This window comes from Littorina saxatilis, linkage group LG5 (assembly GCF_037325665.1).
Source record: "Littorina saxatilis isolate snail1 linkage group LG5, US_GU_Lsax_2.0, whole genome shotgun sequence".
NCBI lineage: Eukaryota > Metazoa > Mollusca > Gastropoda > Littorinimorpha > Littorinidae > Littorina > Littorina saxatilis.
This window is the reverse complement of record NC_090249.1, coordinates 25,213,118-25,228,117: the sequence shown is the minus strand read 5'-3', so window position 1 is coordinate 25,228,117 and position 15,000 is coordinate 25,213,118. Positions and strand designations below refer to the sequence as shown.

General features: G+C 41.9%; 1 protein-coding gene across 3 annotated transcripts in view; it reads right to left on the bottom strand.

The window, feature by feature from the left end:
• Positions 1–4,831: 4,831 nt before the first annotated feature.
• Positions 4,832–15,000, bottom strand: part of LOC138966666 (uncharacterized) — a 12,258-nt gene continuing 2,089 nt past the window's right edge. For 2 of the 3 annotated variants that reach the window (XM_070338965.1, XM_070338964.1), the window contains exon 5: positions 4,832–5,667. In XM_070338965.1, coding sequence (XP_070195066.1) covers positions 5,423–5,667 — 245 coding nt within the window. In that variant the 3' untranslated portion in view covers positions 4,832–5,422. Of the gene's footprint in view, positions 5,668–9,704; positions 10,727–15,000 lie in introns of those variants that run through there. The other variant, XM_070338966.1, reaches the window with a different exon arrangement.

Genomic DNA, 15,000 nt, shown 5'->3' with positions numbered 1-15,000 from the left:
GTAGTGCCTTTCTAGTGCACTTGCACTACAACAGCACTGGGTGCAGTACTCGCTCCGGCATCGAAGAATTTTGCACTAAAAAATGCACAAAATTTGACCTATTTCGTCGCCTATAGAGGACGGTAAGAATGTCATTTTGAACATTGTTATGACATTCTTTCCGTCAAAAAAGTCAATTTAACGGTGTTAAATGAAGCGACCATCCACACAATTAGGTTGCCATCCAGAGTTTAGGTTGCCATCCACGTGTGGATGGTTGCCTTATGGTGATTTAGGCAACCAAACCTGTGGAAACATGGGTACACACACACACACACACACACACACACACACACACACACACACACACACACACACACACACACACAGACAGACTCACACTAACACACACATTAACATACTAACAGAAAGACTGACATATTAACACAGAGCCCAGTCGTGAAAACGCAAGCAGTATTTTTTCACTTTAATCTATTGACACTCACTCGTCCATGCATGAAAAAGCACATCAAAGAAAATCGTAGCCAGCCATTGAATTATAACAATACAGAGGTCTGTAGCAAATGTGCAAAGCCAGGCACATACCAATGTCCGGGACGACACGATCTGGTGACTGAAGTATGCGATGATATGGCATGACTACCCTTCTTTCTCTCTGTTATTCTAGTGAGAAAATATCCAGCGATATTTCTCCGTAGGCCTAAAGTTCGGCCTTGACCTAGGCAAAATAACTTGCGCAGCCGAAGTAACAAGTAAATGGAAAACTTGAACGATATTTACAGCTGCAGCACGTGAGTAGCACCCGCACAACGTTATCACTTAACGTTTATTTCGTGCGTAGTGTTCTTCTTCTTCTTCAGCGTTCCAGCGTAGTGTTAAAATTGCGCCTTGCCAAGACTGACACAAAATATAGTTCTACAACTTCTTCTTACTTTGGTCATCTATATATATATATACGACTAGTGTCTGTGTGTCTGTCTGTGTATCTGTCTGTGTATCTGTCTGTGTGTCTGTGCGCGATGCACGGCCAAAGTTCTCGATGGATCTGCTTCAAATTTGGTGGGCATATTCAAGTAGACCCGGGACACGACACAACCTGGTCGATATTTCAACACGTGCTCTCAGCGCGCAGCGCGGAACCGATTTTGGTTCCACCTCAGCTATTTTGGTTCCACCTCAGCTTACCCGGGCCCCCATACCGACACACCATAGCCGCTACACCACATCACAACGCCAAAGTTCTCGGTGGATCTTTTTCAAATTTGGACACCGTATTCAGCTACACCCCGGACACAATATCATCGATGAGATATTTCAACACGTGCTCTCAGCGCGCAGCGCTGAACTCATTTTCGTTTTTGGGTTCATTTCACCATTATAAGTAACTCTTCCTTATCTTCTCCAGTGTTTGGCGTTTATCTCCCTTCCTTCGTGTGGCTTTCCCGTTCAGTTGTAAGTTACTATTATTTTTAGAATGTCACTGCGCTGTCCACTGCGCTGTCCACAACGCTTCCCTTGCACCCGTAAGTTGTTCTTACTGTCAAAGTGAAAAGGTCGAATCAATTTATAGCCACGCGAAAAATACACTCTCACCTATCTCTATATATTTATAGATACAGATATGCATATATATACGGCTTCTCTGTGTGTGTGTGTGTTTGTGTGTGTGTGTGGGCAAAAACCTATGTATTGTAGAGTTCTGTTTGTGATGGGGTCTAGCGGCTTTTGTCTGTCTGTATGTTCTGGCATGTGAGAAGCCACAGCAGATGATAGAGGGCTAAGAAATAAGCTCTAAAATTCTCAATCCCGTTTGACAGGACTTCGCCTTTCAAAGGTGATTGTGGTGAACCGCCACGCTGTCTGTCTCTGTCGCGCCGTTCACCCCAAATTCCCGTTTCTGAGGTACTATTTTTAGAATGTCACTGCGCTGTCCAGAACGCTTCCCTTGCACCCGTAAGTTGTTCTTACTGTCAAAGTGAAAAGGTCGAATCAATTTATAGCCACGCAAAAAATACACTCTCACCTATCTCTATATATTTATAGATATAGATATAGATATATATATACGGCTTCTCTGTGTGTGTGTTTGTGTGTGTGTGTGTGGGAAAAAACCTGTTGATTGTAGAGTTCTGTTTGTGATGGGGTCTAGCGGCTTTCGTCTGTCTGTATGTTCTGGCATTTGAGAAGCCACAACAGATAATATAGGGCTAAGAAATAAGCTCTAAAATGCTCAATCCCGTTTGACAGGACTTCGCTTGCAGAGGTGATTGTGATGAACCGCCACGCTGTCTGTCTCTGTCTCGCGATTCACCCCGGCGAAGCCGGGTATTCCTCTAGTCTATATATATATATACGACTTGTGTCTGTCTGTCTGTCTGTTCGCGATGCGCGGCCAAGGTTCTCGATGGATCTGTTTCAAATTTGGTGGCCATATTCAGGTACACCCCGGACACAACCTGGTCGATGAGATATTTCAACACGTGCTCTCAGCGCGCAGTGCTGAACCGATTTTGGTTTTTCTCTGGATCCATTTCCAGTAACTCTTCCTTATCTTCTCCAGTGTTTTCAGCGTTTATCTCCCTTCCTTCGTGTGGCGCGCGGATATTCCCGTTCCGTTACTATTTTTAGAAGGTCACCGCACTGTCCAGAACGCTTTCCTTGCACCCCTAAGTTGTCCTCACTGTAAAAGTGCAAAGGTCGAATCAATTTATAGCCACGCGAAAAATACACTGTCATCTATCTCTATATATTTATAGATATAGATAGATATATATACGGCTTCTCTCTGTGTGTGTGTGTGTGTGTGTGTGTATGTGTGTGTGTGGCAACACCTGTGGATTGTAGAGTTCTGTTTGTGATGTGGTCTGGCGGCTTTTGTGTGTCTGTATGTTCTCCCAACAAACCTCCTCACTATCTTCAGACGCCTCCGTGCCGGGGGCTGCCGCTTCCATATCTTTAACAAGTCCTGCCATTGTGGAGAACCCTATTCATTCCAACACATTTTCGCTCCATGCGCTACAAATAGAATTACCTTTAAAACCTTATATGACCATATGCAGCTCCATGGTCTGAGTCCCCAGGATTATTTGCGCAGTAGCAGTTCTCTAGGCTGGTCACACAGCTTGCTGCTGTGCCGACTGGTCAGGGACTCGGACATGGGGCTGTGGGTATAACTCTAAGCCCAGATTATCACATCAGCGTGTTTCAGTTTGAGGTCGAGTGGCTCCCGCCATCCCTCCTGATTCTAGCGACTACCCTCTAGACAACATATCCTCACCCTAGGCTCACTAGTCGCCAAACTGTACATATTTTTTTTTTATTACCACGGCCTTCGTGGCTTACATCTTAATCCTTTTATTTTTAAAAAGTTTTGAGATTTATTGTTCGTGTTCCTCTTACTTGCTCATCTATTTGCTTTTATTGGTGATCCTGAAAGGTTCCACTTTTTAACTCGTTTTGAATAAAAAATCATTTTACAAACCCGTTATTCAAGATATAGAATACAGACTTATAATTCTTACCAAGAAACATCTTAACTACTTTTCATTTTAACAAATTCCACAGAGCATTATCATCTTAACCCCACCCCCTGCCCTCCTCTCCTTGATTTTTATTTCTTTCTTTTTTTTCTTTTTTTGAAAGCGGACAAACACTCAAGTCCTTAATGGCTCAAAACCGTAGGACTTTTAGTATTACGGTAATTTTAACGTGTCTGTATGTTCTAGCCTTCCTTTGAGAAGCCATAACAGTTTTAAAAGGGCTTAGAGATACGCTCTTCATTTCTCAATCCTGTATGAGTGGACTTCGCCTCCAAAGGTGATTGTGGTGTTTCGGCACTCGGTTACATTCGGCGTCGTCGACAGGGATGGGACTCGACATGATATGATCAGGAATGGCATTATGGCCACTGAATCATTTTTGTGCTGTTCCCATTCCACGAATCTGGGAGGGACCTAAGCTTGGCGGGTCCATGGTTCGGAATTTTGGGGACAAAGTTCATTCAAACGGGGGCGGGTGTGACAGGGAGACTACCGTCGCCCTTCACAGCAGACTCTGCAGAGTTGTTCGCCTTAGAAGTTGTGAGCTATTTATAGCTCGCAAGGCAACACCTGTGGATTGTAGAGTTCTGTTTGTGATATCGTAAATATTCTGCATCAAATTTGGTGGGCATATTCAGGTGGACCCCGGGCACAAACTGGTGGATGAAAATTTTCAACACGTGCTCTAAGCCGGCGAACCGCTACTCTGTCTCTAGTGCCATATATACGTTACAGCTCCGAATCATCCATGGTATCGCGTGGTATTTTGTCTCGACGGGGTGAATGAATATAATGAAGTCACTCTCGGCAGAGCCTCGAGTGACGTCATCATATTCATTGACCCAGTCTCGACAAAATACCACGCGATATCATGGATGGACGGAGCTGTAACTTATACATATGAACAAGTCAGGGAATATCATTAACACCAATACATGGCTGTAAACTCACACGCTAAGACAGACATGCTGAAATGAGGTAAACAAAATAACTGATATCAATTAAACAGCATCAAACTTGTGCAATAAAATTCACACCCAAACACGAACACATTTACGCACGCACGTAAGCTCACGCACGAGCGCATACACACGCATTCTTGCACACACTTCTACACACGCACGAGCACATGCACGCACGCACACACACACACACATACGCACACACACACACACACACCACTCACGCACGCGCACACACACGTACACACACACACACACACACACTGGTAGCGTTGAGAGTCCGTGTAACCAACACACTTTTTTTTCGCCCCCCCCCCCCCCTCCAAAAAAAAAGCATCCATCCCCTTTGAATCCGTTGTCAATTTCATTGTATTATCTAGAGTAAACAAAGTTAAGAATATATCTCCTGTCTTGAATAAATAAATTAAATAAAAAGCACAATTGGCATTGCAAGACACTTTCAGTGCAGCAAACAAAGCACCAATATCAAAACGAAGACCCAACAACAACAACAACAACAATAACAACAACAACAACATTTGTCATACGATGTTACACAGGCGGATAAGCCGTTTTCATGACTTCCGTGTACGACGTAGGGGGAGGCGGTTCGTCCTGAGCTTGAGCGTGGACGTCCATCTGCGCGAACTCCAAACTGGATTAGTGAGGAGGAGGAGGTGAAAACTCTTGCTGCAGACGTCTGGGAGGTTCCATAGACTCTACACCGCTTTGTCCATCCTCAGTGCTTGCAGAAAGAGAGTCTCGGATAGTGTGTGCCTGGTCCTGATCAGAACTCAGAACACCTTCATTGACGAAAGCACTTTCCGCTGCTAGAGTGCGAGTGCGTCACTGTCTCTCTCTCTCCATATCTCTCTCATTCTCTGTCTCTCTCTCCCTCTCTTTCTTTCTCCACCAACGGGACTAAGTGCGCGTGAACGATTTCATCGAACATTGATAGTGACAGCATAGATAATCGCGGTAACACTTAAGGCAACAAAATATCGCTGCGGTCAAGACAAGGCCGAGCGCAGAGACTGTGCTAACCACAAAAATCACGAAAGTATTAACTTCGGCGTTGTTGGTGGTAGTGGTGATGTCGGTGGTGGTGGTCGTGGTGAGTTGTTTGGACGTTGTGGTAGAAGTATCCCTTGTGCGCTGCGTGGTTCCTAGAGGGAAAAGGTGAAGTGATTTTTTTATCATATTTTTTCGAAATGGGAGTCACTCGTTTCAGTCTGAAAGAGAGAGTGAAAAGAAGAGAGAGAGAGAGAGAGAGAGAGAGAGAGAGAGGGGAGGGGAGAGAGAGTGGGGGGAAAGGGAGATAGTCACAGAAAGACGGCGAGAGAGTGAGAGAGAGTGGGCGGGGGGGGGGGGAGAGAGAGTCACAGATAGACGGTGAGAGACATGGACAGAGACAGAGAGTGAGTGAGAAAGAGAGTGAGAAAAAAAGAGGGGGAGAGACAGAGAAAGAAAGGGAAAGAGAGAGAAAGAAAGAGAGGGAGAGAGTAAGAGAGAGAGAGAGAGCTAGAGGGGGAAGAGAGAGAGAGACAGAGTGTCACGTTTCACCATATCACCTAAGGTGATTATGAAACGGTTAGTTACTTCTAACTAACTAACCACACCACGATCCACTCTCGCAGTCATACAATTAAATAGAAACAACAAAAGTATAAGTTTCAGACGCCTGTTTATGTAATAACTCGCCACCTCCCTCGAGACTTCACTCCAAAATATGTTCTTTTACGTTCAAAACGTAAAATACCAAGAGGTCACTGACAAAAATGCCAGTTAAAGTATAACAAATTATAGTAACGGGTGCGTCTCAGAAACTGAACCTTTTGTGTGTGCCATAATCAAATTAGCCCACAATTGAAACATACTGAATTTTAAATCATGATATTGGTATTTTTGAGAAGTAAAATGAATAAAGAAATAGTACAAACAAAACTGAGTATTTTGCATGATTATTATGAAGGTTGTTTTGCGAAAGAAATGATTGGATGCGTGAAAAATGGAGGTCTGATCTGTGACATGAACCATCAACTAGTTTTGCACCTCACTACAAGAATCGTTTAGAATGTCCAAGGACTGCTATTCTTGTATGTGTGTTTGGTTTAAGTGTACTTGACAGTTGAAATGTTATTTTGTCCACATAATTGTTTTTTAAACGAAATTAATCGCTTGAAAGTTTGCCATCACTGTCGTAACATAGGTTTCCACACCACACCGGTGACACTGTGACGGTTCCCCTACGCTTTGTGTTCGGTGCCCTGACCCTTTGTGTTCGGTTCCCACTCCCAAAGGTGCTGCCTTGCCGGTTTTTGCTGAAAAATAACTCCGAGACAATTAGATTCAATGAATACAATGATACAAGTAACCGGCAAGTCATAAAAGGTGTGGGGACCGACACAAAATAGGCTGGTTGTGGGGTCCGTCACAGAGAAATTAGGTCGAAAGTGGGGTCCGACACAGAAAGTGGGGACCGACACAATGAATTATGGGAACCGTCACGCCTACGTCACAAAAGTGTGGGGGGACCGAACACAGCCAATTTCACTGACTACTTTTGTTGTTTTTATTATTACGGCTGTTTGGATGGCCCTACAATCTTGAAACTTGGGCTGTCTGCTACAGACATGTTGAACTTTTTGCTGGACCACGGACAGTTCCAAGCAGGCATTTTTTGGTAGGATATTTCTTGCCGATGCTACGAATTATGCAGTTTTGCAGTAAAGTGGAAGGCATTCTACCTAATAACGGCTAAAATATCAAAAACCTTCAATCCAACAGCACCTAGGCATGTAGTGTAAACACTCACAGATCTAACAAGACCATTCTCAGAGAGCAACATTGCGTAATACTACCATAAATGGATGTTTTGTCCGCGAATTTTGGTGTGTGGGAACCGAGTGGGAACCGAACACAAAGGGTCAGGGCACCGAACACAAAGCGTAGGGGAACCGTCACAGTGTCACCGGTGTGCACACGCGTGCAACAGCAACAAGTCCTAAATTTGAACTTTAGAATTTGCATATTCATCTTCAACACGATCTTGACATGAAAGGGCATAGAAAATCGCTAAGCTAAATGTTATTTAAGTATTATTTTCTCAAAATTGCATCTGCAAACTAAGTTGAAAGTTGCGCAATATGACATGCTTCTTCAAAATTCAGTTACAATGGTGAACGGTTTTGCAAATAATGTTCAGAGTTTTGAAGAAAGATTAGAACTATTTTGCGCGGGTGACTACGCATGCGCAGTTACAGAGAGAAATAGTTCAGCTTCCAGCAGCGAAGAAAGATTTCGAGAATGTTTCCGAAGTCTGTGATTTTGTCACGACAGTGATCAACACCCAAGATTCTTGAGAAAAGGTGAGTTTTTGCTGCTATGATATTCTATGAAGTGAAAAATTAGGCTAAACATTTGTTAATAATAGTTTTTCTTTCGATTTCACCCAGTCAAAACTTGACTAAATGTTTTAACATAGAGGGGGAATCGAAACGAGGGTCGTGGTGTATGTGTGTGTGTGTGTGTGTGTGTCTGTCTGTGCGTGTGTGTGTGTAGAGCGATTCAGACTAAACTACTTGACCGATCTTTATGAAATTTGACATGAGAGTTTCTGGGAATGATATCCCCGGATGTTTTTTTCTTTTTTACGATAAATGTCTTTGATGACGTCATATCCGGCTTTTTGTAAAAGTTGAGGCGGCACTGTCACACCCTCATTTTTCAATCAAATTGATTGCAATTTTGGCCAAGCAATCTTCGACGAAGGCCGGACTTCGGTATTGCATTTCAGTTTGGTGGCCTAAAAATTAATTAATGACTTTGGTCATTAAAAATCTGAAAATTGTAAAAAAAAATTATAAAACGATCCAAAAACATATAAATATGTTATATTTGGATTAAAAAGAAGCTCTGAAAATTAAAAATATAAAAATTATGATCAAAATTAAATTTCCGAAATCGTTTTAAAAACTATTTCCTCGTATTCCTTGTCGGTTCCTGATTACAAAAACATATAGATATGATATGTTTGGATTAAAAACACGCTCAGAAAGTTAAAACGAAGAGAGGTACAGTAAAGCGGGCTATGAAGCATAGCGCAACCGCTACCGCGCCAAACAGGCTCGTCAATTTCACTGCCTTTTGCACTAGCGGCGGACTACGTTCAGTTTCATTCTGTGAGTTCCACAGCTTGACTAAATGTAGTAATTTCGCCTTACGCGACTTGTTTTTTAACTGTTTTTAATCCAATTGTTCACTCCATTACAAAAGGCTGGCATTTGAATATATTTGGTTTAAACACGATTTTATTCAGAATTTCACAAGATAAAATGGACTGATTTTACACACAAACAAGCAATATACTTATAGGCAGTGAGTAACATGACGTACAATTACACAGCCTGCCTGTTGTTGGGTGCCACGTTGCCCTGAACGTGAACCCCGCAGTCGTAACGCAAGGCATGTCCGCAAGGGACGAACACTGCTCTATGCCATTCCAAACACCCGGACCACACTCGCTATATCGGCGCGGCAGCAGTGACATCTGTTGTTGGGTGCCACGTTGCCCTGAACGTGAACCCCGCAGTCGTAACACAAGGCATGTCCGCAAGGGACGAAAACTGCGTTCCGGGGGTTCAAGAGACAAACGGGGCACGAGTTGTCGGGTGCCCTTGTGGGGGAGCTGCTGCGGTCTGTGGTGTCGTCCTGGTCATCCTGGTGGTTTACGTTTTCCTCGTCCGTTTCTGGCTCTCTATCTGGGTTGCCTTCTCGTGGTCCATCAGCGTTGCCGTCTTCGTCAGTTAGGGTTTCTGATGTATCAACATGATCCTCGGCATATCTCCTAATGAACGCGCATGCTCTTTTGACGAAGGCCAGCGGGGCGATTTGTTGACCTGTGAGTTGTTCGCCAAGGACTGCAAGTCGTCGCTCATTATTGATCTGCAACACCGAACGCCTCCTTGCGATCTCCTCGCCGTTTGTCAGAAGGGAAAGGTCATTCAGTTTGCATTCTATCAATTTGTTAACCGTACCTTCTTGTATCTTGAAGTGGTTGTCTGGAAGCGGTCCGTGTGAGTGAGGGTTGGTTACTCTGCAGACGCCATCTCTGATGACCGCTCGGCCCCTGCAGTCTGCATCCGTACATGACAGGTATCGCGACAACGTTTTCCCTATGCGCTTTGTACCTCGGTACTCATGGTCTTCATGTCGATATAAAGTGGTGTCCTTCCTTCTTCCTTCAAATGTGGTATACATGGTGGCAGACTCGGAACTGTGTAACTTGCTTTGATTCGTTGTGACTTTATATAATGCTGGTTTTCAATTTTGGCCATCATAGCTGGACTCCGAACACTTTGTTCACATCACGCCAAACTCAACGCGAAATTTACGTGAAATTTACGTGAAGCTCAACATTACCCTTTCTCAATTGTGAATAGAGCTCAACTTGGCGTTCTTTTCTTTATTTTGCGTTCTGTTCTTGGCAATATGTTTGTCACGTTATTTCCCATAAAAACGCGGAAGACATTAAGTGAGCTTTCTTTGTCTGTCTAACTATCTTGTCTGTCCGGGACCGTCTGTGTTAGGCGACAATGGGAATTCCGTGTTAGGCGCCATTTGGCAATTCGACATTAGGCGACATTTGGAATTCTATGTTAGGCGACAATGGGAATTCGGTGTTAGGCGCCATTTGGCAATTCGACATTAGGCGACATTTGGAATTCTATGTTAGGCGACAATGGGAATTCGGTGTTAGGCGCCATTTGGCAATTCGACATTAGGCGACATTTGGAATTCTATGTTAGGCGACAATGGGAATTCGGTGTTAGGCGCCATTTGGCAATTCGACATTAGGCGACATTTGGAATTCTATGTTAGGCGACAATGGGAATTCGGTGTTAGGCGCCATTTGGCAATTCGACATTAGGCGACATTTGGCTAAAGAACAAATTCTAAGTTAGGCGACAAATGGAATTCGGTCTTAGGCGACAATTGCAATTCGGCGTCAAAAGAAGTGCTGGTTGGTGTGACGACGAAGCAGGGAACAGTGGAGACATTAGGCGCCACACCCAGTTGCTGGTGAGCTGGTTAGCCGGTTAGCTGGTTAGCCGGTTAGCTGGTTACATCACTCCGCGGACGATCTTGTTGTAGCGTCCCGCAGATAACAGCATCCCGCAGATAGGCAGCAGAAACGTTCCGTTGTAGAAGAAGAACGTAGAAAGGCTGCAACAAAAAGCCTCGGTGCACTAAACATGTCAAGCTACCCAACAACCTCCACCTTTAAACATGTCATCTTACATATCTCATCGAGCACGTGGGCCTGCACAAACGAACTTTTATAACAACAAATCAGCCATTTCCTTCCTTCTCTCCATATCTGCAAAAACCATATACAGATTAATATTTTAGCGTCACAAAGAGCAAATTATGCGCTAACCTGGAAAGAACAACAGAGAGTATTTCATTCCACAAACACAGACTCGTCAACAGCGTTAAATAATGATTTATTACCTCAACAGCCCAATGTAAGTAGTTCTCTCAAGGAAATACGCTTCCTTATGAATGGCTTCCGCTCGTCAACGGGAATATCGCCATCCTCCCTCTTGCACTGAAATCCTTATGCGGTGAAAATCCTCCCCCGCTCAGTGAAGAATACCTGACGACTCGTCCTCAGCAAACATGTAACAGCGAAAAGGTGGTATCTCGCTGAAGTTCCATTAGAGCCCTCCTGTACTAGCAGAACGGCACGTAGATGAAAGTGAAATATCTAACGTGATGAAGACCATCAAACTCTAAGGACGAAGACACCGACCCTTCTCCCTTGCTGCTGATTGTCAAGTGTGTCGTTTCAGGTCTTTACCAGACAACCTTGAAACCCTCACGTGACTCCACATACAGTTCAGTAAACAGTTCAGTTATAGTTGATTTCGCCATGCAAGCAAAATCACGCACGTGGAACCCCTGTATCATGAAATTCCCGTGCTCGGCTATGCATGGTTAGCAAAAACCTCCAGCCGTTGACAGAAAACAGGCGCTTTCTGTCGCAATTTGACAAAGGCACCCGAAAAAGTGACTCTTTCTCGAACAATGTCACTAAATCGTGACACAGAGAAATTTGAAGGAAACAACAACAGCAACAAGAAAAGTGAGACTGAAAGAGAGAAAGAGAGAGTTTGATTTTTAAATTAAATTCGTTGAATTATTTGCCAAACAATCTTTGACCCGGTTCGGATTATGGAATAGCATTTCAGCTTTGAAGCTTATACAATTAAATAACTAATTTGTTAATTGATATTCTAGTTAAAAATGACATTGACTCACAATGCTCTCAAAGTGTTAAAACATGTTTTTCCTGAATTCAAAATGTACATGCATATAATTATAATGTGTTTTTTATTTATTTCTTTATTAAGGAGATTTCTATAGCGCATAACTAAAAGCACTATGCGCTTTACAATATCACTAGATATAAGCACACGCAGACATACTCTGATTAAATAGAACTTAGCCTAGCAAGACATACTAAGAACACTAAAGATTTGAGTTCATACAAAAATAGAGAATTAAATTAAATACTGGACAAACGATTAAAATAAGCTTAAGGCCTACACCAACTGCAATGGGCTATTCCAAATACAAAAGTTTAGTTAACTATAAAAGGCAGTGCATAAAACTCCATAATCCTAAGAGGGTCGAACAAATAAGAAACATAAGACTATTTTACTATAATTACTTCGTAAAAAATAATAAACATGGAATACAAAGCTGTAATTGTTAACAACAAATTTAAAAAGATTTTCATGCCATATTGCACAACACATTTTGACACACACCCAACCTCACACAACCTCTAAATGAATAAAGAAGGTCATTTTTCGGTTCAGTTTGATTTAGTCACCAAGACCATGACTTTATAGCGCTCTTTCGGTCAAAGAGTTTCGGCCCGCCACGTATTTACTGGTCTCGGCCATTTAGTACGTTCAGATTCAATCTTCTGAACCGACATACTGACGATGGTGTGATGTTGACCCGATTAGGTACGCCGATCAAACAGACAGACTGAAGCAACACACTGAGGCGTGTTGCCATGTCATGCTAAACTGCAGTGACGCACATTGACGGTGAGCCGGCCACGCCTGCACGCCTGACGCTGCTGACGGACACGGACTTCACGTGCCACCAAGAACACTGACTTTTCTTCGTTGACCCAGATCTCTGCACTACACGCTTTGTTGAACTTTTCCCAACTGTGCTTTTGTGGAAAGATATCGAAAAAAAACTCTGTTGCCAAACAATCGGACTATGAACAATAACATGGCACACCATGCTATTCGATTCACGGTACACATGTTATCGTTGTCCCGTTGCGTTTCTTTGAAGTGTTGTTTCTCATTATTACATATCTTTTTTGTCGTGTATATTGCACTATTTTTTATTTATTTTTTTATTTTTTAGAATTCATGTAACCCTAGTTTTTTTTTTAAATAAATATTGACTTGACTTGACTTGACTTGACAATGTTGTGGTACATCCAGTCAATAATTCGAATAACGTCTGATCTATCAAAGCATTTTCGATCGAATTGTGTACTTCGATAAATACCCATAACCCTGTGAAATAAAGTTATATTTATATTATGGTCGGGTTGATGGGTAACCGGAAAGATCGGAATTCTCTTTAGGATGTGTTTTATGTTGTACTCTCAATAACTTTAAAAACAATACAACAGTAATCACATGGAGCATGTTGAGGTCCACTGAGATTCGCTCGTTTCAGGTTATTATTGTTTGCCGTCCATTTTTTTACTGCTGTTTGCTTGTTTTGTTTCAATATTTTGTGTATATGGCTGGATTGAAACGTTTCTTAACCGCAATGTCATCACAAATTCCCAACCTTGGGCAATTAAAGATTCTGTATTCTGTATTCTGTATTCTTTGTTTTCAGAATAAAAAACCCACGAAACGTAAGTTGTTGGAACGTTTGTTATTGATAAAAGAATACGTTACAAATATATCGACACAACGGTCTTTTAAGTGCACAGACAAGCAATTAGTAAACAAAAGTTAGCTTGACGGAATGTTCGGCCGCTTGCCAGGAAGTCACAAGCCAATGAATCATTTAGTAAAATGAATTAGTACAATGAATTAGTAAAATGAATTCGTAAAATGAATTCGTAAAATGAATTAGTAAAATGAATTCGTAAAATGAATTAGTAAAATGAATTCGTAAAATGAATTATTAAAATGAATTAGTAAAATGAATTCGTAAAATGAATTAGTAAATTGAATTAGTAAAATGAATTAGTAAAATAAATTCGTAAAATGAATTCGTAAAATGAATTAGTAAAATGAATTAGTAAAATGAATGTTTACTAATTGTTTTTCTGTGCTCTTAAAAGACCGTTGGGTCGGTATATTAATTTGTGGCTTACAAAAACTTACCTTTCTTGCTCTTTGTTTCTGAATTTTGGAACGTTGACAGTCACTTTGTTTTTGGATCTGATTTGTTTTGTTTTGTTTTGAGAGAGAGAGAGAGAGAGAGAGAGAGAGAGAGAGAGAGAGAGAGAGAGAGAGAGAGAGAGAGAGAGAGAGAGAGAGAGAGAGAGAGAGAATAAGAATGAGACTAAAGGACAGACAAAACTCTCTCTCTCTCTCTCTCTCTCTCTCTCTCTCTCTCTCTCTCTCTCTCTCTCTCTTCTCTCCATCTCCCCCTTTCTCTTTGTCCAAGCAAACGTTCAGGATCAAACGACATCTCAGCAAAACACAATTCGAGTACACTACGCTCATTCAACGACAAAACAAAAACAAGTCGCGTAAGGCGAAAATACAACATTTAGTCAAGTAGCTGTCGAACTCACAGAATGAAACTGAACGCAATGCAACGCAGCAAGACCGTATACTCGTAGCATCATCGTCAGTCCACCGCTCACGGCAAAGGCAGTGAAATTGACAAGAAGAGCGGGGTAGTACGTTGCGCTGAGAACGATAGCACGCTTTTCTGTACCTCTCTTCGTTTTAACTTTCTGAGCGTGTTTTTAATCCAAACATATCATATCTATATGTTTTTGGAATCAGGAACCGACAAGGAATAAGATGAAAGTGTTTTTAAATTGATTTCGAAAATTTAATTTTGATAATAATTTTTATATATTTAATTTTTAGAGCTTGTTTTTAATCCAAATATAACATATTTATATGTTTTTGGAATCAGCAAATGATGGAAAATAAGATGAACGTAAATTTGGATCGTTTTATAAAAGAAATAATTATTTTACAATTTTCAGATTTTTAATGACCAAAGTCATTAATTAATTTTTAAGCCACCACGCTGAAATGCAATACCGAAGTCCGGGCTTTGTCGAACAATACTTGACCAAAATTTCAACCAATTTGGTTGAAAAATGAGGGCGTGACAGTGCCGCCTCAACTTTCACGAAAAGCCGGATATGACGTCATCAAAGACATTTATCAAAAAAATGAAAAAAACTTATGGGGATA